Source organism: Trachinotus anak, unplaced genomic scaffold (assembly GCF_046630095.1).
Source record: "Trachinotus anak isolate AG129_WGS33_773 ecotype Australia unplaced genomic scaffold, CSIRO_AGI_Tana_v1 ptg000028l, whole genome shotgun sequence".
Taxonomy (NCBI): domain Eukaryota; kingdom Metazoa; phylum Chordata; class Actinopteri; order Carangiformes; family Carangidae; genus Trachinotus; species Trachinotus anak.
In genome coordinates this window covers 5,032,410-5,059,491 of record NW_027273879.1, presented here as the reverse complement: position 1 = coordinate 5,059,491, position 27,082 = coordinate 5,032,410, and the positions used below count along the sequence as shown (strand labels likewise).

The following is a 27,082-nucleotide window of genomic DNA, read 5'->3' as shown; positions in this document are numbered from 1 at the left end:
ACATGTGTAAAAATACAAATGTAAAGGTACCAGCACAGGTACCAGAGTGATTGTTAACATTTATTGTTGGAAAGTCAGTTAAATCACCAACAAGTGACACGAACCAACTGCAAACAAGTACAAAACTAAGACACACAAAAAGATTATCACAAGGAGATGCAAAATGACCACACATCAACCACATAAATAAAACTACAAAAAAGCCACAATGACTACAAGGAACTACAAATTACCACAAAGAGATGCAAAATGATAACAAGGACACAAAACATCACAGAAAATCTCGAACAGAGCCTCAAACCAATCACAGAAATAAAAACTACAACAAAAAAAAAATCAAAATGGAGACACAAAATTACCACAACTAAAAAAAATGAATACAAAGAGATGCAAGGCCGCTATAAGAGGAAAAAATGATTATTTCTCAAGATGAAAAGCTGGGACGCGCTGTAGGTCCCGTGTGGACCGGCTGCGTGTGTCCGCCCCTCGGTGCCAGCGCCGCTGCTTGGTTTTTACCTCTCGCCCCGCCCAGCAGGCAGGAAGTAGGAATGAAAACACAAGGAGGCCGGAGGGGAGGTGCGACTTGTCTTTCACTGTGTCACTTTCGTTAAAATTCAATAGAGTGTAAATCGTCTGGGGGGGGGGGGTTAAACAACACGCTTGTGACCGTCTTCAGTGCACCGTGATCTGCCCTGCAGGGCCCGGACTGCGCGCTCCTCTGAGGCGATGAGCTGCCATTGATGGGAATAATCAGCAATCTGGCCGCAGGTTTGACTGTAATTCGTCGTAGTTGTACCAGAAGCCATCGTCAGGTGAGTGCAGCTGTAAGACACCGAAGAGACCTTGCGACTGCGGTGTACTGCGAACTTAAAGAGGGGCTTTCATTGCAGATAATCATGTCCAGGCGATTTCATGCCCGCAGGACGGACGGTGTCGATAAAAACGTTTGGTGAGTGATAATGAAGGAGCAGCCCCGGTACCAAAGTTAACCGAGAGTTGAATTTATTTATATCTGCAACTAAATCACACCGAGAACATATGGTTTCCTGACAGAATATAAACCACTTCGTATGTTTGCCAGTCATAAAGTAATGTTTGCTTGTTCTCTCTGAGTTTATTACCCTGAAAAGTTGAACCTGTCAGTCGTGTCCAGTCTAGTGTCCCGACCGAGCCTTAATCTGACCGTGTTATTGGAGGAGCATGGGGGTGGTGCACAGCTCGGATTAACACACATTTTAAATGGTCAAAGTATCACATTTCTACTTATGGCAGCATCTGTATATAAATAAAATGTCTTTATTATATAAAAGTCTTCCATAATCTGTCTCTTTCAAATGAAACTGAAAAGTAACTTCTCACTGGGACCATGTCAGAAATGTCAGATTGATATCTCAAATATTGGCCCAGTAAAAGATGTACCACTGGAGGTGGTATATAGCTATTACTTATTACATAATTTGGCTGAACTGACCCTTTAATTTTACACTGCTCATTGAGAGTCCTAAAAGTTGTGCACTCAAATCTAAATTTAAGCAATGTTTTCTACAGAAATACTTTATTCGAAGCAATCAAAGCAATTATTTATATGTGTAACTCTGCATATATTATTTTATTTCGGTGCTCACGTGTTATATTAATTGTTCGATTGTTCAATATTAATATCTGAAATTGCTCTAGTGGCATCACTAGCTCAACAGACAGACATAACAGGATTATTACAGGACCTATGGTTGTTTAATTGTAACTGTTAATTCTGGTAACAGCGCTGCAGTGTCTCAACAGCTATTGTGCACCAACAGGGTTGAATTCACACAACTGGCAGCAGACTACAAAGCAGTGAACCTCGGACAGGGATTCCCTGACTTCTCCCCTCCTCCGTTTATCCAGGAGGCTTTTTGTAAAGCTGTCGGGGGAGGACCCCCGATGCACCAGTATACCCGAGCTTTTGTAAGTGAAATTAGACTCGTGGGGACTTATATCTTTCTGTGAATGTTTGAATGATTATTACGGTGGCCCTGAGGGCTCAACACACTGCAACTTGGAAAACACATGCAAACAGACAAAAGAAAGACTAATTCAGAAAACATCTTTGTCAATTTGACATCACATGTGCTGCAAATACTCACAACACAACGGAAGTGTTTCCAGGGGACACAAAAAAGTGATGAACCCATTATGGATGCATACATCCATGCGCACTTGTTGTTCAGTGCTTTTAACTTCAAAAGTCACAAAGCACTGAACAACAAATGCGCCCCAGGTTCATCAGTTTTTAGTGTCGTCAGCATTTGCAATGCGTTGTGTATTTGGTTGTATTGTGTGTTTACAGCACGTGTCTCATTGATGGAAATGCTTTTTTTTCTGTTTGTGTTTATCTATTTGCACGTCTTCTTAATCTGCAGTGCGTCGAGCTCTCAGGGCCTCCGTAGATTTCTGTCATTTTTAGCAGCTATTAAAAGGACAAAGGGATGAAGACCAAACAATGAGAGTCACCTTTTGTTTTCATGTTGTTTATTTCCCCCAGGGCCACCCCCCACTTGTAAAAAGTCTGGCTAAATTCTTCAGTAGGATTGTGGGACATGAGATTGATCCTTTTGAAGACATCCTGGTGACGGTTGGAGCTTATCAGGCTCTCTTCTGTGCATTTCAGGCTCTGGTTGATGAAGGGGATGAGGTATGAAAATGAACACAAAGCCGATCAAGTCAAAATGTTCTCCAGTCTAACAATAATTAGGAAAATGTAAAAGCAAAAAGCAGCAAACACAGAAGATATTTGCACAAGTTTAAAAATGGTGTACGTGCAGTTTAACTCCATGTTTCAACTCCTCCACATGCTGCTTCATCCAAGTTAGAAAATACTAAGAATTGAAGAAAACTAATGGCTTTAGACAGGTTTCAGCACAGCAGTGTTGTTAACTACTGAAAAAAGAAAAGTTAACAGACATTTGTCTTTCAGGTCATAATTGTCGAGCCGTTCTTTGACTGTTACCAGCCGATGGTGGTGATGGCTGGAGGAAAGGCGGTGTATGTCCCTCTGAGGCCGGTGAGTGGCTTCCACGTGACAAAAAACTATAAAAGAGCTGTGAAGTTTCTCTTGACAATGTCGCCTTCGTCTTTGAAGACTTCAATTTATACACTGACCATGAGGTGTCATCTCTTTTCTTTTGATAATTACAGAAAGTTGAAGGTGGCGCCGTCCTGTCAAGTGGAGACTGGGTTCTCTCTGCTGAGGAGCTGGCCAGTAAAATCACTCCACACACAAAAGCCATAGTTATCAACACTCCCAACAACCCATTAGGAAAGGTAAGATATTGACCACTGCTGAGAGAACAGCTTTGTTGTCGTCATATTTTTCACAAGAACAAAAGAGAAGTGAGGTGAAGGCTATTGTCCTGTGTGCAAAATGTTCAACAGATGGATTTTTTTTTGTTTTGTGGGATTGGACATGAGCACACGTATCTGTCTTTATTACAGGTTTACAAGACGGAAGAGCTGCAAATGATCGCTGATTTGTGCATCAAACACGATTTGCTGTGCATCAGTGACGAGGTGTACGAGTGGCTGACTTACGACGGAGCCAAACACGTAAAGATAGGTGAGATACTGTAAAGCTAGAGTTCAGCACGATGTTTAAAACCATTGAGCGAAATTATTAATATAATCAATTGTTTTTTTTTTTTTTGCTGTCTCCTTGACAGCCAGCCTTCCTGGCATGTGGGAGCGAACCATCACTGTTGGCAGCGCTGGAAAGACCTTTAGTGCCACTGGCTGGAAGGTGAAGCACAGATGTTGTGGTCAGCACAGTCGCGTGATCTGCTTTACGACACGTTGTTCTGATGGCTTGCAATGTCTTTTCAGGTTGGCTGGGCTATCAGCAGTGGACATATCATCAAACACATGAAAACCATCCATCAGAACACTGTTTACCACTCTGCCACGGCCGCTCAGGTAACATTTGAACATTTTAGATATTGTTGTTGCAATAAAACTCAGCTTCTTTACTGTAGCTCCTCTCAGAACAACTGGAAGAAATATACTTCTAGCCATAATCCAGGAACTTTTATTTTGAGTCCTAGCTTCAATACTAGAGCTTCCAGAAATACCAAATGTCATGCTGACCTGTGGGGAAATGTAAATGATGCATGAACTGACTAGAACATCACCCCACTGAAATTTTCGGACAGGAAGACATAGTGTCCCCACCTTTTTTGAAAAACTTTATTTATGTTTCTTTTAGTAGACCATAAATACTGGGAAATAAAAAGAAGAAAACAGAGCAGACTGGAAGGGTATTCCAGAAAGAAGGTTTGACCAACTCTGAGCCTGAACTGTGAGTTGATGAACCCTGAGATGGGGAACTCCGGTCAGCTGATCTGAGTATGACTCCAACACTGCGTCCAGTCACAACGCGAGAAATGATTCGTCATCGATCTGAGTCATTTGTGTCTAAAGCTTCACGCTGATGTTTTCATTTCAGTGATCAATGCATAGTAACTGTTTGAGTCAGTGTTTCACAGGAACCGATTGACAGTTGTCTTAATGTCCACAGAGTCTCAGTGCTATAAAGAGGGACAGTGAACAGATTTGAATCTGAGCTGAGGATGAAGCCTCCATGTGTAAGATCTGACTGTCAGAGATCTGCCTCTGTCCTCACACTGATCAATGATTTTTTTGGAAACAAACTAAAGTCAAATTGGGATTTTAATCTCCCACCATAAATGTCTTTAAATGAATGATCAGCATGAATGACTGTATGAGTGAGGAAATGAAGCTCTCAGCCAAACGTTTGTTGAAGCAGGTTAGCTTCACAAAGTCAGTTACCATGGTAACTAACTCAAGGGATCTCAGTTTCTGAAACAGAAAACCCAGAATTTCCCTCATCTCAGGGTTAAGAATCTCACAGTTTCCACTGAGCCCGCTCTCTGGAGTACCCCCCAGGTCACCAGGGGCAATGCACATGTTGCACACTGTATTGTGTGGGTTTTGTGTATGTTAAGGGTTGCCATCCAGATGTTCACAGGAAAAAACAGCTGTCCCCACCTTTTAAAGTTGCCTGAAATATATGATATACATATATATATATATATATAATAAATATGAGGTCTACTGTTAAATTTAATGGATTTTAATGGATTTTAGAGTCCTGCTTTATCAAATCTACATATAATCACAATTATCATTTCAACTTGTACATCTGTGAAGCTCTTGTTTGACCTATTTCTGGCTTCTCATCCACCGCCCATCTCCAACAGGAGGCAGTGGCTCATGGCTTTGAGAGGGAGTACCAGCTGTTTGGGACTCCAGAGAGCTACTTCCAGCAGCTGCCTGCCATGCTGCACCACAAGAGGAAGAAGCTGGCCTCGTGTCTGGAGAGTGTGGGTTTGCAGCCCATCATGCCAGAGGGAGGCTATTTCATGATCGCGGATATCTCCTCTCTCAGTGAGTGATTGAACAAATATCTGAAGTGGTTGCACTGCTTAAAATTATATATTAAAAATAATTGTGTCAGTTGTGCACTTGAATTAATATTAACCTCTGCTTTCGTTTTTTTTTGTTTTTTTTTTACAGAGGTGGACCTGAATGACCAGAGCACGAAGGATGAATCCTATGATTTCAGATTTGTTAAATGGCTAATTAAAGAGAAGGTAAAGATGTAGGATTTAATCAAGTCTTGGTGAAATTTATTCTTTCCAAGACAATAGAACAAGTGATGCTTTGTCTCTTAAAGAAAAGAAAAAGTGTTTAGATTAGTGTGTTGTGCTCCATTTTATTTTGGTGTAAGGTGATGTATTCAGAACATCCTTTTTCAGATTTTTCTGACTCTTTACTATATAATTTGTTTTTTTCCTCTGCAGGGTTTAGCCACAATCCCCGTCTCTGCATTCTACAGTCCAGAGCACAGCAAAGAGTTTGACAAGTACATCAGATTCTGTTTCGTCAAGGTACTCTCAGCCTAATTAATGTGAAATAAAATAACCTTCTCCTGTCTCACTCTGTTGCTCTACATGGGCCCTTCTCACACCCCCTCGCTGCTTCTGTCGTAACAGGAGGACTCCACCCTGGAGGCAGCAGAGAACATCTTGAGAAAGTGGAGTCAGGGACAGTGAAGTCGTCCGTGATGTGGAGCGTTACCCGTCCATCCAGATATCGCCAAGCTACTGAAACCGGGCTGGTCTGCCTCCTCAGTTTAAATGAGCCATATTCAGTGTTTCTGAGCGTGTGGACTGTAAGGTCCACGAAAATGTCACCTACTTTCTGTTTGCTGTAATAATCCAAAAAAAAAAAAAAAAACCTTGTTAATGATCCCGTGAAATGATTGTATACAGAAAATTGTAAATTGCATATTTTCCATATTTTTTAGGTGATTTCTTATTAAATTAGATGATGTTCTTCCACTGTGTGACACATTTCGCCTGCTGAGATATTTGTCCTGGATCAAACTAAACAAAAAAAATTAATAAAGCTTTAATGAGTCCACATATTCAATGTTTCTCTTCTCTGTTTATTGGAACTTTGTTTTCCTTGTGAAGGAAATGTGTATATTATAGTATAATTGAGTATATTAACAGTTATTTAAACATGTAGTCAAAGCGGAGTCTCATTTTTAGATGGATTTCACATTAAAATTGTAACTTCTGAGCAACCTAATCCCACTTCATTATAGTGACAAGCATGTTCAGTAGGAGTACTCCTAAAGGGGTTGGATTCCTGGTATATCAATTATGACTGCAAATAGAAAATGCTCTCATATTGAATATATCAGTTGGTGGCAACCTGAGCTGGGAGTATGTTCCACTTATTTCATGTTGTCATAATTATTTTATGTTACAGTTTCTACTGGTATTAACTATTTTGAAATGAGAACTCCAAAGAGTTTTAAGGTTGAAACACTGAAGTAATAAAAATAAAATAAAGCTGCAGAGACCGAAAATGAGTGTATTGCTTTTAATGTCTTTAATTACTTTCTGTTGTTTTAATTAGAAGATCTGAGGATTCTACATCTCATTCAATTCAATAAAGAACTGTTGAAGGAAAAAAAAATACAGGTACTGAAAGGGTGAAAGGTCGATTGAAGGAAGGTGGAGGCATCTTTGACGGTGGTGTGGGTTAATTAGAGACCGTGGGGTGTAACAGCAAGAGCTGCAGCTTTGGGTTTTTCCATTTTACATTTTCAGATGATCATGTCTGGTCGACTTCATGCCCGCAGGACAGACGGTGTCGGTACAAACGTTTGGTAAGTGGCTCAGACACAGGTGGACTCTGAGATCCGAGGCGGCTGAAAACCTCAGTCGGCCTGGCAGCAAGGAGAAGCCTCAGTGGAAGAAAGTTATTCAGTGTTTTCAACCGATCACAAAGAATAAACACGTCTCTCTCGGAGGATGCATCCACGGAGGAGCCCTTTAGGCGTGGGTTAGTTAGTACCTGTGGACACTGCGGGTTTTCTCTTCCTGGGTTGTACCTGTCAGGAAGTTGTGCACGTTTTCTCATGTTGCATTCACGGCTTGTGTATTCCTCAGCTGTAATGCGGAGGGTCCAACCATCTCCCAGTTTAAAGCTATAACCAGACTCATATATTGAATTATTCTAAATATTCAGCATGAATAAGTGTGCAGCAACATGAGAAAATAAGACATACAGCTGCCCCCCCCAAACAGGTCTCAACACATATACAAATACTCTATTGATACTCTAAAAATTACAGATGTTCCTTCCACCTCATTAAAAAATGCAGAATCTGTGAATATGTAATATTTCTTTCAGAATTTGTCCATCATCGAACCAAATCGATCACCTGTTGATGATAAACACTGTAAATCAGTGGGTTTGCTCTGATGTGTTGCAAAACAATCATTTTAATCTCTCTATTATGTAATGTCATTAATATACTGAGATACTGACAGATGCAGTGTCTCAACAGCTGTTTTGCCCCAACAGGGTTGAATTCACACAACTGGCAGCAGACTACAGAGCAGTGAACCTCGGACAGGGATTCCCTGACTTCTCCCCTCCTCCGTTTATCCAGGAGGCTTTTTGTAAAGCTGTCGGGGGAGGACCCCCGATGCACCAGTATACCCGAGCTTTTGTAAGTGGAGGTACACAGTGGGTCACACAGTTTTATCTTTTGTGAATGTCAGGGAAGCACTAAGAGACACCATGCTGCTTTTTTCCTGGGAGTTTTTTCATATCATATGGTTCATATTGCGTCAATATCTGTCAGCAAGTTTTAATGGTCATGGATGGACAACAAACAATATCAGTCAAGTCATTTCTTTGTGTTGTTTATTTCCCCCCAGGGCCACCCCCCACTTGTAAAAAGTCTGGCTAAATTCTTCAGTAGGATTGTGGGACATGAGATTGATCCTTTTGAAGACATCCTGGTCACGGTTGGAGCTTATCAGGCTCTCTTCTGTGCATTTCAGGCTCTGGTTGATGAAGGGGATGAGGTATGAAAATGAAAGTCATTTATTAAACAGTTTTGACAAAATATAAACAAATTATGAACATATAAGAGCTTTACACATTATAATGTATATAATATTAGTTTCATGTTTATTGGCAGAACAGGAATCAAAATGTGTTTATATTTCAGATTTTCTCTTTTAGGTTTCCAAAGGAAGGGAAAATCTTTTAGCCTCAATTATCCCAAGATTTCATTTCTGAATGACACAATGTACCCAAACACATGCCAAAGTAAATGCTAAAAAGTGAAGAAAATCAAGTAACAGACGTTTGTCTTTCAGGTCATAATTGTCGAGCCGTTCTTTGACTGTTACCAGCCGATGGTGAAGATGGCTGGAGGAAAGGCGGTGTATGTTCCTCTGAGGCCGGTGAGTGTTCACGTATAATTTGTAAAGTTGCTTTTGACAGCAATGCCAGACTGTTAAAACTGATGCATCCATTTCTAGGGATTCTTTTCTAATTCTTTTTTTGTTGTCACAGAAAGTTGAAGGCGGCGCCGTCCTGTCAAGTGGAGACTGGGTTCTCTCTGCTGAGGAGCTGGCCAGTAAAATCACTCCACACACAAAGGCCATAGTTATCAACACTCCCAACAACCCATTAGGAAAAGTGAGCATTTACCATGTTATTTGGTTTAAAATAAGCAAGTTGGTGCTAGGAGGGAAGGTCTAGTGTGCTCAGAGATTTTGCAGAAAGGTTCAGAAAATCAGTGTGAAAATTCAATTAATTTGTGAAGTCTCTTGTCAAACTGTTAATTTATTGTCGTTTTGTGCAGTTTTACTGGATATAATGTGGCCTGAACATCTTTTACATAAACATGTCACACATCCACGTCCATTACAGGTTTACAAGACGGAAGAGCTGCAAATGATCGCTGATCTGTGCATCAGACACGATTTGCTGTGCATCAGTGACGAGGTGTACGAGTGGCTGACTTACGACGGAGCCAAACACGTAAAGATAGGTGAGATACAGCCAGAATTTAGCAGCATGCAGCTAAGTGTAGAGTGAATGTTAATATCGTTGTGCTTGTCTCGTTGACAGCCAGCCTTCCTGGCATGTGGGAGCGAACCATCACTGTTGGCAGCGCTGGAAAGACCTTTAGTGCCACTGGCTGGAAGGTGATGCACAGATGTTCTGAGAAACAGTCCACCCCATAGTTTTGTTCACTACAACCTGTTAAAATTATGTTATGTTTTTTATTAATTTTGTTTTTTCAGGTTGGCTGGGCTATTAGCTCTGGCCAAATCATCAAACATCTGAAAGCCATGCATCAGAGCTCTGTGTTTGATTGCGCAACCGCTGCTCAGGTAAACATGATCCCTTCAGACATTTGACATATTGTAGTTAAAATGAAATGTATTGACATATTAAAGCCTTTAAGTAAAGTCTTTCTTAAATCAAGTGTTCTTAATTCAGAGTTGTAATATTAACCTTCAGTCCCACTGAACCACACCGCCTTTTGAAAATGCAGCACAAATGTCCTTTTTCTTTGTCTATGTTAGATTTAGAGGATGCATATCCTGATTTTCATGTCTGTTTCTGCATAAAACATAACAGCTTCAGTAATGTGTATCTCCTTGTGGTCTTCTCATCCACCGCCCGTCTCCAACAGGAGGCAGTGGCTCATGGCTTTGAGAGGGAGTACCAGCTGTTTGGGACTCCAGAGAGCTACTTCCAGCAGCTGCCTGCCATGCTGCACCACAAGAGGAAGAAGCTGGCCTCGTGTCTGGAGAGTGTGGGTTTGCAGCCCATCATGCCAGAGGGAGGCTATTTCATGATGGCAGACATCTCCTCTGTCAGTGAGTGTCACCAGTATGGATGTGTCCGGCGGTATGATGTTGGCCTAGAGGTGTTTAAGTTGTGTTAGTTTGTGATCTCTGACTGTGTGTTTACACTGGGAACTGTGGTTGTTGGGAACTGAATTACATCAGTTCAAAACTTTACATTTCAATAGAGCTTTTATTCGAAGATGATAAGAAAAAAAAAACAAACATCTGAACTGATTCATTCACAAATCCTTTTGTTCGATGAGTGCTGCCAAAATAATCTTTTCCTGCTTGTCGTGTTTTCAAATGAACAGATAGAAAGAGACTCTCCGTCATCATTCAAATATACCAGTACAGTTGCAGCTTGAACACTTTGTTTGTTAGTGGATGTCCTGTATATATGACTAACTTTGTTTTTTAACAGGGGTGGACCTCAGTGACCAGAGCACTAATGATGAACCTTATGACTTCAGATTTGTTAAATGGCTAATTAAAGAAAAGGTAATAATTGAAGATGTTAGTGAAGATCATATAGAATTTGATTAAAGATGATAAAAATGAAAGCCACATTGTAAGTGTTGTATGATTCATGTTGTAATTTAGAATGTCCTGTTTTTTTTAATTTACATGAACTTCTTTCTATATAATTTGGGGTTTTTTTCTACAGGGTTTAGCAACAATCCCCGTCTCTGCGTTCTACAGTCCAGAGCACAGAGAGGACTTTGACAAATACATCCGGTTCTGTTTTGTCAAGGTAAACAAAATCCAATTTGAAAGATGAATTCCATTGTAATTTGAACTAAACTGTCTCCTTTTGTAATATCTCACTGTTTTCGTCTTAAAGGAGGACTCCACTCTGGATGCAGCAGAGAACATTTTGAGAAAATGGAGCCACAAAAAGTGAACTAACAAATGACGTAGAGCACATTGTTTTTTAACAGAGGTGCATTATAACTGTCCAATGAGATTTCAACATGCTCTTGAACATGTTAACATGTTAAACTGCATATCTGGGTTAAACGGAGCCATAATCTGTAGTGGGTACAATAAGGTACACAAACAAAGCCTCAAATTTCAGCTTGCTCTTCTCAAACTGCACTTGCGAAAACATTCAGGCTTTGAAAAAAAAAAAAAAAATCCTCATAAATGTTTCTGTGCAATGATTTTAAGCAGCAAATTGTATATAAATAATTTTTCAGTATTCTTTTTCTTTGTTATTGTAGATATATTTGTCATGTATCCAATGTTTAATAAAGCTTTTAATAAATCCACAGCTTCAGTGAGTTGTCTGTCTGATAGTCTTGTTGGTGCAGTGTTTGTCTGATAAAGGAATGTGAGCAGCAGTCTTTGCCCTTGCAAACACAAAAAGTACATTTATATAACAATTTAAACAGTTAAACTTAAAAACAGGAAATGTCTTAATAAAAACCAACCTAATCAAAAATTAAGGTATACCAGGTTTGTAGTGTTGATATTTCAAAAACTTTTTTGTCCACTGTCCGGCACTAGTAGACTTTTATTTTGAAAATCGGATGGCGACCTGGAAGTAAATAAACTTCACATGGTGGTGCGTGTAAAAATGTCTACCGGTGTTGCAGCGAAAAGATCCCAAATAGTGTCCTCTCAGGTAATGTTACAGCTGTGTTTGTCGTTAGATAACATTATTCTTCTTTCTATGTGACCTATAATGTGTCTGTTGTGTTTTCACAGCCTGAGGAGAGGGTGGACTGGAAGAAAAGAAAAGCAGAAAGTGAGTAAACACACACATGTAGCTGATAGCTTTCAGCTGCATGCCTCTTATTCATTAAAACACTAAATTAAAGCTTTTTAATTGTCTTTTAGGATGAATTTATGAATGAGGATGATTTTTTTTTTCAAGTAACGCTAAGATATCATGATTTCATATAAAGTTTTAGCCACAGGATCAAAGTCGAATTTCTTGTAATTTGTAAATCAACTTCTAGGACAGTAGTTTCATGTAGTTTTTATCACTTTAGTCTTAGCATTGTTCTCCTGGAGAGTCAAGTGTCAAAGCTGGACTTATTTGTAAAGTGTAGGGGATTTAAATAGGCAAGTCAATTATATTTATATGGTCCAAAATCATCACACATTTGGTGTTAGATAGCAGTCTCACTCCTGATCCTCATAATCTGAAGATTAGAAAATGGGTGTTGTCATTTTGAGGACAGGAAAATCAGTGCAGTCACCCTCAACTTGAGGTATTTTGCGCTCACATGTTGCTCATTTCACCTTAAAACAACTTGATGCATTTTACTCCTGTGCCGTGTGTTTTATTACAAGCTAAATATCATACTCTTCACTGTGTGATGTATGACAAAGAGAGAAACAAGAGGAGAAAAACACACTAATATTGTTTATAAATGTGTCTTGTTAAAGCTGCATCAGTGTATCACATCTGTTCATTGGGACCAGAAACCAGGACTGGTTAGCTCCAGTATTTACCCACACGAGTAAATAGTCAACTTTGCACCATATAAATGGAATGAATTACAAAAGACTTTGAAACTTAAATGACTCATCCCATTGGATGAATTTAAACTTTTAATTTTGGACTGATTTAGTCTGAGAACCACTTCCTTTGACCATCAATTTTGAGATCGCCAGTCTTTCCTGAAACGTCTAATTTACTTATCGGTATCACTGAATCTTCCACCAATAACAGTAAAGGAAACTAAGAAGCAAAGGAAAGAGGCCAAGCTCATTAAAGAGTTGGAAAAGCAGAAACAGCAAGAGGCCGCAGAGAGAGCAAAACTTGAACAAAGCCAGGACAAAAAAGGTAATTTTATTATCATTTCATGTATTGTGGATGGTCTATAGTAGTATAGTACAACAGAGAATAGGAAGCTGTAACGTGTGCTCTGTATCTCTAAGGTCGGCAGTACACAGTGAGTGTGGCCCTGCCAGGTTCTGTCCTGGACAACGCTCAGTCCACTGAGCTTCGTACATACCTGGCTGGACAAATCGCTCGAGCCTGTGTCGTGTTTTGCGTTGATGAGATCATTGTGTTTGATGAACATGGGGAAGATGTCAAGTAAGTTAACACAGAGGTGCAACTGCAGCCATTGGTAAACACGACTTTAAGCTAAAGCAAAGCTCATGGAAAAGTTTCTGCTTTTTTGCTTTATCCCACAGGAGCGTTGAAGGAGAGTTTAAAGGTGTTGGGAAGAAAGGGCATGCCTGCATTCAGCTTGCCAGAATACTTCAGTATCTTGAATGTCCACAGTAAGTGGAACATATTATAATCAGATCACCAATATCAGCTAATTTTATGAGATTGAGGTTGCATCTTTTTCTCCACCAGGTACCTGCGCAAGTGGTTTTTCCCAAAACATCAAGATTTACAGTATGCAGGTAATGTAAAATAATCCAAATTTCCTTTACATACATTTCTATCACAGCAGTGGATTTCAAAGTCTAACCCTGTTGGGCCGATGGGTTCACAAGTTTTTGCCTTTTTTTCCACCAGGTTTGCTCAACCCTTTAGACAGTCCTCACCACATGAGGATCGATGAGGAGTCGGAATACCGGGAAGGAATCGTCCTCGACAGGCCGACCAAACAAGGCAAAGGTTCATTAGTCAACTGTGGAATGAGGAAGGTGAGCATGTCTTCACAGAGGTTACTGCCATTGGTTAATGTGGACTGTGGGGGTGCAGCTAATGATTATTTTCATTGGCAATTAATCTTTGCTGTATCTCTGGATTAATTGTTTTTTGTTTTTTTTTTATCTATCAAATGTCAGAAAAATGGTGAAAAAGGCCATTGAAATATTCAAATCTCTTGTTTTGTCCAACCAACAGCCCAAAAAGCAAATATATTAAATTTACTGTAATAGATGACAAAGAAAACCAGACAATATTCACAATTAAGAGGCCGAAAACTGTGATTTATTTGTTTATTTTGCCATTTTTGCTTAAAAATGACCCAAACAAATAATTAATTGTAAAAATTGTTGCAGATTATTTTTCTAATTTACAAAAAGGCATACGAGACTGAACTATGTGCATCTGCTCCCGCAGGATGTTCGCATCGATAAACAGCTGCAGTCTGGACTTCGAGTCACGGTTCAGCTCAACAAGGCGCAGAATCAGGGTAATTTTTTCCATCACACTGGATCTTTGTTAATGTTTTTTCTGTCTATAGTTGTACAGTTCTCATCATCTCTTTGACTTTCCATCACCCTCAGAGAGCAAAATATATCAAGGTGCGGTGGTGGCTCCTCATGTGCCCAGGACTGAAGGAGGTCTCTACTGGGGTTACAGTGTCCGCCTGGCGTCGTGTCTCAGTAGGTTTCCCATTCTCTTAACACTCTTACTTACTACTTACTCATTCAAATTCATTGGAAATGTCTTGGAGAGTGAAGAGCTGAATTCAGTATGAGACTTTTCCCTGTGCTGACTGCTGCATCCTTATTGCTGTTGGTCTTTTATTAATACAGGTGCAGTTTTCACAGAGAGTCCATATAAAGAAGGATACGATGTGACTATTGGCACCTCGGAGAGAGGCAGCAGCATGGACCAAACCACACTGTCGCCATTCAAGTAGGTTCAGCGGCAATTTTTTATTTTTTTTTAGAGAAATACCTCAACCTTTGAAGGATCGCTTTGACCTTTGATTCACACATTCACGTCCTCCTCAGGATGAATTTGTAACAACTTTGGCGATCCCTTAACTTTTCCTCTAGCGCCATCATTAGATCAAAATTGTAATTTGGTCAGTGCTTAGGTTTATGACCAAATAAATACAAAGTCATCATAATAGTATTTAGCTCAGAGCAGCACTAGCAGGCAATATACTCCTAGTCTTGTTTTACCTATTATTGGTATTTTGTAATTTTCTTTTATTGATTTCATCTTGACTTCTTTCCACTTTTTAGGCATCTTCTGGTAGTTTTTGGAGGTCTTCAGGGATTGGAGGCCAGTGTAGATGCTGACCAAAACCTGGATGTGACTGACCCCAGTGTTTTATTCGACCTTTACCTCAACACATGCCCCGGTCAGGGCAGCAGGACGATTCGCACAGAGGTGAGGACAGAGGCATTTGTTAAACTGTTAAACATGTCCAGTCTTTGTACAAGCAAAAGCTTTATGAGCTGTACTTTGGCTTCAACTTGCCTGTTCTGCTCACCAGCGTGTGACAGCGTATTCTTTTAATTATTTACCGTTTTCCTTACAACAGGAGGCCATCTTAATTTCCATGGCAGGACTGAGACAGAAGATCACAGCTGCCTTTTCAGATGTTTCCAGTGGTTCATTAAAGAATCAGTGATGGAGGAAAGTAAACACAGACATGCTGGTGGACATTTTACCATGCTACTGGGGTTTACCTTGACTTTGTTCTTTTTTTCCATAATTGGACCTTTTAGCATTGTCTACTGTAAAACAGCCATTATCTCAAATATCACATCACACACATCAGTGCAGCGAGTGCTGTCAATGCTAGATCCCTAGCAGAGTTCTCTTTGTGTTATTTTAGTTGTTGTTCTGTATTTTTGTTTCTAATGGATCCAACAAATTGTACATATTTAAATACAAAAACTATCCTCAAGTTTGTACTGACGTGTATTGTTTTTTTCACAGCATATAACTGGTCTTAAACAGTACAGTGCACTTCATGAAAAACAGTGTTCAGACCTAAACAAACATGGACAAAGAAATGCACTGAGTCGGCTTCAGGTTTCTGAGTGAGCAGGTCAAACACGTTTGTTTTAATGAAGAGACAGTGACCCATGTCCTTTTAAAACATTGAAAATTAGAGGTTTCTACAGGACTGCAGGCCTTTACAGCTCTCTGATTGTGTTCTAGATGCAATCACATTCCAATTGCAATGCATGCTGCATGCATCTGCCCCTTACATTAGCATTTCAATTTTTCAGTTCAGAGAGCCGGACAGATTTCATTTATTGGTGTGGTCGGGGCCTGCAGTAGTCTGGGTTACTCGTAGGACTTCTTTTGTGTTTTTGTGGATAGGCTTTAGCAGGCAATCTGATGTCGATAAGTAGCACAACAGTCAGTGCAGTTTTCTGTATGTTTTTTTCTGTTCATCACTGACCAAAAGATTAGTAAACAAAAGATCTGATGACAACAACTCAAGCACATTGTGTGCACCGTGATAAGCGCCCCTCCTGCAGGTGGGTATGTCTATGAGAACAGATTCATTACTTGCAAAAGGCAACATAGTTTAAGAAAACACACCCTTCTCTGCATCATGTTTCTATATAAAAATCGCAATTTTACTTTTAGCGTAACCGTGCAGTCCTAAGAGCAACATACTGACACACAATACAACCATGATGCGTTTGAACTGAAGCTGCATGCGTTGGATGCCATTGAGGTAAAAAAGTAGGGGTGTAACGATCCTGGAACTGCCATAGAAACATCCATTATCTCATGTCCTGATACTGGAAGACGGAACCACAAACCCCCCACATTACATTACTAATGCAACAAAAGTCATTTTTCATTTCACAATGTACACTGTGACATGTAAATCACAAAATTGTTACTGTACTTAAAAGTTAGGGCAAGCTGTATATTTTGTAAATATCAAATTACACCTATTGTGTCTTCCAGCTGCGTGTCACGTGGCTATTTTGGTCCAATCATGACGGAGTGACAGCGGTAACACTTAGGCTTGTTTAATTGGCTCAAGACAGACAATAACCCTGAGACTGCAGCCCACCCCCCTGGACACATTCAAATCAGCAGTGTGGAACATTTTGGTTATTCCCAAAAAGCACAAAACAAAAAAATGGAGGTCTGAACCGAACCAAACCATGGATATGGAGAATTGTTACACCCCTAGTATGAAGGTTTAAGTTATGAGGCAACAGTTATATCTTCTAAGTCTAAAACAAAACATTAAAATCAGCATCTAGAGCAGCAAAGATGTTATGATGAACTACTAATCTTCAAATTAAGTGTATGTCAACTTGTTTGAGATGGACAGAGAAGTACAATCTGTAGCTTTAGAATACGTTCAGTACCAAATACTTTCTGGAATCTGAGTATGTCCCACAAACAATAACTGATGCATAAACAGCTGTGTATTTGTTTTTCACTGATGGAATCCCTTAAATTGAAGGTACCTATGTGCTGGGTTTTAAGCCATAGTACTTTGTGAGTCCTGAAATGTGTCCGTAGCACCAAGTGTATTAAAAAAGAAAAAAACTGAAGTATCATGAGCTGACATTAAGTCCTTGGTCAGTTTGTTAGTCATGCTTACTTGTTAATACGCTTATTTCCTGATTTAAATCACTTGGTGATTTAATCATTCATCGTTATACAGATGCTGTGTTAATGATTTGTTTGGCTTATATTTTAAATGTATGTAGAAATGCTTATATTCTTCTATATTCTTCGAGCTAAGATGTTAAGTTATTTTTTGGTATCGATTCAGTAGCTGTTATTTTTTTAAAAATGGTACCCGGCTGCATTGCTTATAAGATATAAGCTATATAGATAGAATTAGTGATCTGCTGAATGTCACTGCAATCATTATAGAATATAATCTATGTATAATGGACAAGTAAGAGATATATACTGTGTATTTTGTTGGCCACTTGGTCACATATCTATTTAGAATGCTTGCTGATATATCCCCCTTCAACATGGGGAAACATAAGTGCATTTTCAATACATAACAAAACTATTACAAACATGTAAAAATTCATCTTTAAACTCATTTTCTTTTCTATTTACAAAAACAGTGGTTAGACGGCTGCCACATCTCAATGTGGAAGCTCTCAAAAATGAGTCTCCGCATTCCTCTGCAACAGAAAACATTCCCTTACTTCTCCTCAGTCATGCGGTCCGATAACAGTCTGTTCCAAATGCTGCCATTCATCATAATGTATCTATTTAAAGGCTGAGTTGGGGAAGTTAACATTGAGATCCAGCCCAGAGTGGTGGCTCGGGTGAGTGCAGAGAGATCTTTGTGGTTTTCAGTCTTTTGACCATTTGGGGTTAGTGAAGGTGATGTTGTACTGCTTCGCCCAGCGTGCAAACACTTGTTTCTCTGTAATAAAGCGATGGTGGTTTCCTCTTTGGCTGCCCTCGTTCTGTATGTATGTTACACACTCATCAACCCCTCTGGGTTTGTAATAGTGATAGGGCATCTTCTTGGATCCAGGTTTTCTTCTGTGAAAAAGAATGACGTTAACATTATTAATTCATTGGTTTGGCAGCCAGTTCATCTGTGATTTGTAATGATGTGGCAACCAATGGTTTGATTTTACATCATTTTACTCACCCGCAGTGATTGGGCGGAACCATCCCATATACTTTGATGTTATCACATATCTCAATGGCTATGACCATTGTGAACCAGCCTGTGCTCAACCACGAATGAGATTTTTGTCTGTTTGGGAAAAAAAAACAACAAGAAAACAATTTGTAAAACACAGGTTGTGAAAGTGACATTTACCCTATGCCAGGCATTTAGACAAGAAGATGCAATTAACATTTTACTACTTCCTTAAATACTCACCTATCTCGTCCGGTCTCCTTTTGAAAGAGACTGTCAAACCTGCGCATCTTGCTCGGTGAGACACTGAAAAAAGAGAAGTTGCTGTAGGTCATGCTGACTCTCTGGATCAGTCTGTACAAAGTTCCTTTGGCATCCCTCCCAATCTTGTTTGGGGGTCCCCAGAAGATGATCACAGGGTTGTTGTCTGTGCGGTGTAAGAACTCATTAGGCCTTCGGACCACCCTGAACACACTGGAGTGGGCTACAACCCTCAGAGAAGTCCGGCTCCCTACGTCGGTCTCGTACGACAACGTGGGGGCATCGTTCATACGGATCACACACTCTGTGTGGTCGATCTCTTCCCCTGCTTGAGTCCCCAGGACATGGCTGGAACTTGTCACCAATGCACAGTTGTGGCAGTGCAAGGTCATACTCTGCCAAGAAAAGGCAACATGAAGCTTTTTTACGTGAAAGTACTCAAAAAATAAAAAACATTATTAATTCTGATGTGGAAATAAAGTCCATTACTGAGTGAGTGGAGTTGAGTGGTTCCTACACTAACTGTGTATTCATTTTCTAAGAGCTAAATGTTATTGTCATGTTGGGATAAATACCTGAGTTAACAGGCTAAAGGCAGTTAACACTAATTGTGTGCGGTAGTGTTTGGGTGACTGCATTCAACATCTGAGTGTAATTTTAAGGGTTTGGGCTCATCATTGGTTGCAGTTATTTTATCTTTTCATTTAAGCTGACAAGAAATGATGATTATGATAACGACGAGCTTATCTTGTGCCAACAGCCAGGGAGTGGCCCGCCTGATGCGACGAATGGTTGTTTCCTTTCACTGAGATTAAGTAAAGACTTAGCATCTGGCAGTGTACCACTTCTGTGCTCACAGTACAGGTTTGCAAACACGACTGACATTCTGACATCTTGTTACAAGTGCACCACTTTTACCAACACACACATTTGCCCACTGAAGCAGCAACAATACACTTCACCTCTGCTGCATCGTCCACTGGTGTTTATAATAACACACCGCCCTACATTTAAACTAGTATTAAAACCAGTCCTCGGACAAGGGAAAAACCTTGTGTCACTCACTTTAACATCCAGTGCAGTAATCTAAAGGTATGTGTTGAAGTTTCAGTTGTGTCATTTCTGTGTTTGTGTACAAACTGTTAAGTACCTTGTTGCCATAAAATGGCACATAACCATCTTTCCCACCCCACTTTTTCAGGTTTGTGATCTTGAGAGGGTGATTTGTAGCCACATGGAAGGGGGCGTAGATGGCATCGTTGGTATTGTTGGAGCCGTACAGGAAGAGCAGTGTCATCAGGATGAAGATGGCCAAGAAGATCACCATCCTGTGGCTCTGATGGCCCTGCTTTGTAAACAACAATGGTCATGTGGAATTAAGGACAACTACTAACAATTGTGAGACAATTTTACTTTATACTTAGAGTATTTGTATTTTATCCCACTTTATACTTATATATCCACTACACGTCAGAAGGAATCGTACATTTTACTACATGTTTGTTTAACAGCTGTGGTTGCAAGTTACTTACAAGCTTAGATTTCACACACGAGACCTATGAGGAGCTTATAAAATATGATGCACTGTTATAGATCGCACCACTTAATAATACATCAAATTAGAGCAGAAGCCATTAGACAGATGATTAGAGAAGGTTTTGAGGTTTGTACTTTGGTCTGAAGATTTCTCTTTGGGCTCTGGGTAACTGTGATGGGCATTTGCCACTGTTTCCTGACATTTTACAAACTCAACAATTGAGAAATGAATCAGCTGAGTAACTGGTGACAGTTTAAGACCCCCAACTTATCAGGTACCACCAGAACATAAACATTTAATAAATGCTTAACACACCATGTAGTTGTGAAGTACAAGTATCTCAAATTTGTACTTAAGTAATTGAGTAAATGTACTTAATTAGTAAATAATTAGCAAGTAAAGGCTTTGACAACTTGCTGCACCACTGGTAAACAATGAAGACAGTGACAATGCCTGCATGGATGTAATATACCAATGCTACTAATGATGATGATGATGATGCTGAGGAAGGACAAGAGGTCTAAGCACCACACCCTCTTGTTAAAAGGTCAGTCTTACCTTGCCACTGAGCCTGAGCCCCATGCTGTCTGATCAGGCCGTGTACCAACACACTGGCTGTGGCTGTTTGTCATCATACCTGAGAAGCAGAGGCAGACATACTGAATCCAACCCTCCTCTCAGGTCAGCTACATCAAATATTAGGAGATTTAAGATTTAGTATATTTTACATGTAAATAAGCAGCAACACAGCGATATTTCAACAGCGCAGTTAAATAAACACAAATGCTATAGTCGAAATGACGCCATGGACATTCAAGGCAATAAAATTATTATTTGGATTAAAAAAAAAAAAAAAAAAAAAAACATCTTACGCTGCACTTCCTCCGTCCGCTGTTTGACGCACCTCGTCCGACGATTCCTAAAAAGCGCAATATCCCTCCGATCAGATTAAGATATTAACCGTGGTGACATGTGAGAGCGCGGCAACCGGCAGCGGCGTTAATCCGGTCCTTCACCGCTTCACGGCCTTTGCGGGGTCGATGTCTCACGTCCCCCATTTCCCCGCACCGCCGCTCCTGTGACGTCATCAGCACGGCTACCGCTGCAGCACGGAGAGGAAGAGGAGGAGGAGGAGGCGGATGTTGTTGTGGTTGTTGTTGTTGTTGTTGTTGTCGTCGTGGGCTGAACAGTTTTCAGTTTTCAAGTTTCCCCTCATCACATTTTGGGTTGTCTAGACCACAACACTAAATGCAATGTTCATGCAATGTTCATAAATGTAAATGAACAGTAACAATACAGCACTTCAAATGAGCCACATTGTTCAAAGGGCCACAATTGTTGTTTCTACTTTTGTTTTGCACTCAGGGAAAATGCTGCTGTGTTCAGGCACAAAATAAAAGTCTTGCACATCATTACTTAATTGTGTGTTCTATCGAAATCTAAAACTAAAGTCCTCATATGTGGACATCATTTTCCCAGAAACTACATCATGTAATAAGATAATTCTTTGTTTTTACACTCATCAGGTGCCAATCAGCCCAAATAGCAGAGAGAAATTAAAAATGCATGCCATGCAAGAGTTCAGGTCTTAGGAGGTTAATGGAATCTCTTTTTGTTCACTCAATTTAATCTGATTTTTTTTTTTCGAGGTTCCCGCAAATGTGTTGCACTTTGTACTGCTGGTTGCTTCGCTTTCACTTTCTGTGCAGTTCATCCCAAACCAGCTCAATGAAGCTGTAGTGTTTTGTCTCATTATCTTGCTGTAGGATGGACTACTGACAAACCAGTCTTTCTTGTTACTTGCCCTTTTCTCACCATTCTGAATATACAGAACTACTTCCTGCAGTACAATATTATCCATCGGTTGCTTCAGAGGGTGCAATAGCACAGCTTCCACTGCTTTAATGCAAATAGCGTGATCAACAATAGTAGGAGAACCAAGTGGGAGAACTTGTAGAAATTGTTGCATTAACTTTCAAGGCTTCGTTTCCTCCATTTATTTTTTTGATAATTGAAAATTACATTGTTCATTTTGTAGTGGCCTAAACTTTTTTTTTTTTTTTTTTTCAAACCTTGGGCAAACAGGAGATTGATGAAGCACAATCTGTACATGAGCACTTTGTTCTAGGATTTCTTACAATGAGTGGAAACATGTTTCACGCACCTTCATCTAAATCTACGTGTAGATACAAAGGAAGTCATTTGCCATCCTCACACACACACACAAGCAGACCCCATTTGACAGCACATTTATTCAAGCACATTTATTCACGATGACACCCATCTCGCACTAGCAATGGCCAGCGGTCAAGTTTACATTCAAGTTTTTACTTTGCACGGTTCACTACAGAAGCATCCTTACTGAAAGTCATTAATAATACATTTGAATTACAACAGGTCATGTTTGAAATCTAGACGCAGCACAACACTTTGACACAGTAGTTTGCGCAGTAGTGCAAATACTATTACAGTCTTTGGAATTAGTCACAATGTAAGCATTATGCAACTGAAAAGGCAGCACTATAGTTTTCATTGTAAACAGGCAGCACAATATAAAGGGTCAACCATTTTTAAGTCTGTGTTGCAGAAAACCGGGAGTGATGGAGGGTAGACCTCTCTGTTTTAATACTGTCTGCTGTGTGACTGATCTGAACATGATCACGTATACATGTGCCATGTGCTGTATGCGAGTGAGAAAGTGGTTTTATATGTATGTGTGTGTATGTGTGTGTGTGTGTGTGTGTGTGTGTGTGTGGGTGTGGCATGAGGATACATGAAATGATGGACCAAAATACAAACAATGACACAAGGCTCCATCACCCATGTTAAACCACTGATGTCACAGTAACACACTGTTTGGGTTAAATGGCACTCAGGACTTTATGGAAACATCTGAACACTATTCACATTAACATGATCCTATGGTTTTCGTTAAATGATAAGCTTAGTGCTACTTCAAGCATCAAAACACTGTAACTGGTTGCAGTAAGGGCAAGTAAACAGCTTAAAGCTTCAGCATCCAACAGTAAGTAGTTGAAGACTAAAGTAACAGCCTGAATCTGCGTCCGTATCCAGCATGTTGTCTGTTTTATAAGCAGCCACAGCGTCGAAAAACACTGGAGGAAAGAAGAGGATCATCACGTGAAATGTCCCACAAACAGCACTTGCTTGAAATCATCAAAGTTTATATTTTCTTTTCAGAATTGCAGTCTGTCCATGGACTCTGGTTTACTTAAGCTTTGTACTTGACTCTGCTTCAAAGCAGACATATCATTTGAGAGATTGTAATGTTTTGAGGCAAAAATACTGACCCCATGACAGGGAGGAGGGCAGGAAAAACAATACTAGAACTGGAATGATTAGTCAGCAAATAATCAAACTTTTCTGATAGCTGATTTATCATTCAACTCATTTTTTAATGCAAAGATTGTCTGGTTCTTTCTGGTTTTCTTGATCTAAAATTGTAAATTGACTCAAGTAGTGGACATTTATTTTAATACTGTCTGTTAAGAGATGAATTATTTTCATTTGTGATCAATCTGGTGTTTATTTTCGCAAACACCAGACTGATCATGAATGAAAATGATTGGTTCCAGTACACTTTCTGTCTCACAGAGTAAAGGTGCATGTTGTAGTTTTAAATTACACTGGCCAGATTGCACAATAAAACATGACTGATAGTCAAGGCACAGTTATAAAGAAATTAAATAGTGTATGCTTTGGTATAAACTGCTTTTAGTGCCTAGTTTAGTGGCTTATTATATTTTATCAGTGTCTATACTGACATATGGCTATACATGATTGGAATATTTAGAACTGAGGGTGTTACAACTTAAATGGTGGTAAATTTGATTATCTTAATAAAACGTGTTTTTTCATATTTGTGGTTGCAGGTCATTTTTCCCCACTATGAGCCAGTATCAAATTGCTCATAGTGAATAAAAAAATGTTGGTTTGGTAAAAAAATATACTTGGAGTATATTGGGAGTCCGTCAGTAATATATTATGTTGACAAAGTTCCTGCTCGAGCAACATAAAAATCTTCAGCAGAGAAAATCAGAAGTGAATACCACTGTATAGTCAAAGAGCATCTTTTGAGTTTCAGGATCTCCTTCCTCAGAGGCTCCAAGAGGGGTGTTTAAACTGAATTTTATGCCGCGTCGCCCATTTGGCATAGATGGCCTTCTCAGTGATGAAGCGATGGCCCCCGCGTTGCGTGTGCTCGTGGACCTTGTACATCCTGCACTCATTGATTCGGTTTTGCTCATAGTAGTGGTAAGGAACAACACTGTGATTGCCCCGACTGTCAGAAGGAGAAAATACCAGAGGAAGGGAAAGGTTATATGGGATACTAAATTGTCAAAAAGATGGAGCTTAAGTGTAGATCACAAATGTACTCCAGGTATAATTTTAAATGTCTTACCTGCAGTAGTTATCATCGATCATCCCATAGACATGGATTGTGTCACACATATCTATCGCCAGAATCATTGTGAAAAATCCGGTGCTGAGAAACGCCCCCGTCTTCATTCTGAATGAGAGAACAAACGTCTCTTCTTAAAAAACATGTTTAAAAGTAGAGCCCAAATGATCTGTCAACTCACAGAAAAATACATTGGCAACTCATAAGCTTTCTGTCATTTTTTTACATTAAAAAAATAGTGGAAAAAATGCCAAATACATTGCCACAATAAAAGCCTAAAACTTATACCAGTCATTATCTGCACAATGCATCATTAGTAAAAACCAAACTCATTGTAAATGGCATCTAACCATTGTGTGGTTCCCAACTAAAATGTGTAAAGTTTACATTTGTAAGTGTATTGTTTTTCACGGGGTTTCACAAGGGTTGTTGGGCAAAGGTGACAAACATAGACTGTAAAATGTGAGTTAATGGTAAACAGTAACAGTAATGGTTAACATGCACACCACCTAACGCTAATGTCCCCAGTTAAACTCCAGAGGCCTGGGGACCCTGTATTGCAAAATGCCAGAAATAACACTAATAAAGCTGAACAGGAGCAGAGAGAGCTAAGCTCCAGTTGAAAGTGGCAACAAGGTATGTTTAATATATTCATGTATTTGTAAGAATTTTGAGCTTATTAACTGCTAAAGTGTTGATTAGTTAATTTTGTGTTACAACTAATATAACATTAACTTGTCTTATGTTTGTTTACTTTTGTTCACTTCTTATGTTGCTTTACTGAAGCATATGGCAAACAAAATAAACAGTGCATCAGTCAAAGCTTTCATTTATCAACTCAAACTGTACCTGTTTTTTCCTGTTTCATTCTGAAACACACTGTCACAGTACTGAATCTTCTCTCTGGTCACAGCGTAGATTCGGACATTTGGATACTTCTTTGCTATTTTCAGGAGTGCGTTAAAGATGCGTCCTTTCCCATCTTGCCTCATGTTCCTGTCAGGACCCCAGAACACATACACAGTGTCTGCTGACTGCTGGAAATAGTAGCGCTCATTTTTTACCAACAGGGGAACACTGGTGTGAGACACAACCCGGATACTGGTGCGGTTCCCAACGTCCTTCTCATATCCTCGTGTGGGGGCATTATTCATCCGGATGACACATCCGATTCTGTCAATCTCCTCACCAACACCGGCTCCGAGCATCTGACCTGAGCTGGAGACCAAGGCACAGTGGTTGCAGTGCATGTCGAAAAACTGTTGACGAAGTGAAGATAAAAAAGCTGTTTTAGGTTGTGCTTTGTGCAGAACAATAACAACAACAACAACGGGAATATTAATAATCCTTTCAGTTACACACTTGATAGTGGAATCAAAAAGTATTAAGACCCCTTCACCTTTTGCACACTTTACTGTGTTGTAGATTTAATCTTAAATGGATAAGATTGCCAGTTTTGCTCCTCAATCTAAACTCAATTACCCAATATAACATAGTGAACACTATAAGCTCTCATTAACAAAACTGTCCTACTCTTTATTCAGTACTTTGCATAACACCCTTTGGCCACAGTCCCAGCTTTGAGTCTTCTTGGGAGGGTCTCCACAAGTTCAGCACTCTCGGATTTGGGCATTTTTTTCCATTCCCGTTCTCACTTGGACCCAAACCTCTTGAGGGGCCATATTTGAGTGACTGAGTCCCGGAGCCCTGCCTCTCACCTGCTCCATCCTGCCGGGGCTGATCCTCTTGTAGCCCCTCAGCCCGGTGCTTTGAACAGCAGGCGATGGACCGTCCCGTGTGATCACATGTCCAAACCAAAAGAGCAGAGGAAGGCTCAGGCTGAGCAGGCAAAGCCAGCGGAGCATCTGCGAAGCACATCACAGTGGTTCAGGGTTGAAGAGTGCACATCCGGACATGTACTAGATGTGAATCTAATGTATGGGGCTCGTCCTTACCAGGGATTTCATATCAAGGCCTTTGGGAAAGCCCTGCTGCAGAGAGCCCGACGGGACTCATTTTTCCAGCCGTGTAACTTGATGTAGAAGCGGCGAGAGAGACGACCCCAGCCCCGGAGGATTCATATTTACATATTCTCCTGGGTCCTTTCCTCAGCCCTCAAATCCAGAATCCTTTTCCTCTCCTGCCACCTTCAGTGTTCACCCCCAGGCTGACCACAGGTCCAATATTCTTGGCTTATCTACACCATGTTTGAATTAAGAATTATACAATCTGTCTGCCTGCTGTTATCTCACACGGTTTGTTGACACAGTGGCCTTTTAACGATTTCTAGGCCCTAAATCAGTTCTACGTTCCTCTACCCAGTACATAGCTTCCGGTCCGACTTTCACAACAAAAGTGTCATACGAGCTAT

General features: G+C 40.1%; 5 protein-coding genes across 6 annotated transcripts; 3 read left to right on the top strand and 2 right to left on the bottom strand.

Annotated features, from left to right (window-relative positions):
• Positions 1-526: 526 nt before the first annotated feature.
• On the top strand, positions 527-6,481 carry kyat1 (kynurenine aminotransferase 1). Its single transcript, XM_071465210.1, has 13 exons — positions 527-812; positions 891-949; positions 1,800-1,947; positions 2,525-2,674; positions 2,957-3,043; positions 3,178-3,303; positions 3,475-3,595; positions 3,699-3,775; positions 3,859-3,948; positions 5,253-5,439; positions 5,569-5,645; positions 5,856-5,942; positions 6,048-6,481. Exons 1-13 carry the CDS (start codon positions 741-743, stop codon positions 6,105-6,107), a joined length of 1,341 nt encoding a protein of 446 aa, XP_071321311.1. The 5' UTR covers positions 527-740; the 3' UTR covers positions 6,108-6,481.
• Positions 6,482-7,037: 556 nt separating this feature from the next.
• On the top strand, positions 7,038-11,505 carry LOC139611003 (kynurenine--oxoglutarate transaminase 1-like). Its single transcript, XM_071465211.1, has 12 exons — positions 7,038-7,234; positions 7,936-8,083; positions 8,295-8,444; positions 8,742-8,828; positions 8,941-9,066; positions 9,301-9,421; positions 9,502-9,578; positions 9,678-9,767; positions 10,073-10,259; positions 10,651-10,727; positions 10,894-10,980; positions 11,071-11,505. The coding sequence occupies exons 1-12, from the start codon at positions 7,176-7,178 to the stop codon at positions 11,128-11,130; spliced, it is 1,269 nt and encodes a 422-aa protein (XP_071321312.1). The 5' UTR covers positions 7,038-7,175; the 3' UTR covers positions 11,131-11,505.
• Positions 11,506-11,737: 232 nt separating this feature from the next.
• spout1 (SPOUT domain containing methyltransferase 1) lies at positions 11,738-15,793 on the top strand. The gene is made up of 12 exons (XM_071465213.1): positions 11,738-11,853; positions 11,937-11,976; positions 12,910-13,023; positions 13,119-13,278; positions 13,380-13,469; positions 13,549-13,598; positions 13,714-13,844; positions 14,266-14,338; positions 14,433-14,531; positions 14,685-14,787; positions 15,123-15,270; positions 15,425-15,793. Exons 1-12 carry the CDS (start codon positions 11,788-11,790, stop codon positions 15,512-15,514), a joined length of 1,164 nt encoding a protein of 387 aa, XP_071321314.1. The 5' UTR covers positions 11,738-11,787; the 3' UTR covers positions 15,515-15,793.
• A 123-nt stretch (positions 15,794-15,916) lies between these two features.
• On the bottom strand, positions 15,917-21,397 carry st6galnac6 (ST6 (alpha-N-acetyl-neuraminyl-2,3-beta-galactosyl-1,3)-N-acetylgalactosaminide alpha-2,6-sialyltransferase 6). 2 transcript variants are annotated; one of them, XM_071465215.1, is made up of 6 exons: positions 21,161-21,397; positions 20,847-20,925; positions 19,902-20,099; positions 18,734-19,146; positions 18,497-18,604; positions 15,917-18,384 (listed from the first exon to the last, which is right to left on the bottom strand). In XM_071465215.1, the coding sequence occupies exons 2-6, from the start codon at positions 20,868-20,870 to the stop codon at positions 18,189-18,191; spliced, it is 939 nt and encodes a 312-aa protein (XP_071321316.1). In that variant the 5' UTR covers positions 20,871-20,925; positions 21,161-21,397; the 3' UTR covers positions 15,917-18,188. The 2 variants fall into 2 exon arrangements, with proteins under 2 accessions (XP_071321316.1, XP_071321317.1); XM_071465216.1 differs by having other exon boundaries at positions 19,902-20,096.
• A 1,124-nt stretch (positions 21,398-22,521) lies between these two features.
• Positions 22,522-27,041, bottom strand: st6galnac4 (ST6 (alpha-N-acetyl-neuraminyl-2,3-beta-galactosyl-1,3)-N-acetylgalactosaminide alpha-2,6-sialyltransferase 4). The gene is made up of 5 exons (XM_071465218.1): positions 26,667-27,041; positions 26,430-26,576; positions 25,561-25,970; positions 24,712-24,819; positions 22,522-24,591 (listed from the first exon to the last, which is right to left on the bottom strand). Exons 1-5 carry the CDS (start codon positions 26,676-26,678, stop codon positions 24,405-24,407), a joined length of 864 nt encoding a protein of 287 aa, XP_071321319.1. The 5' UTR covers positions 26,679-27,041; the 3' UTR covers positions 22,522-24,404.
• Between the last annotated feature and the right edge of the window lie 41 nt (positions 27,042-27,082).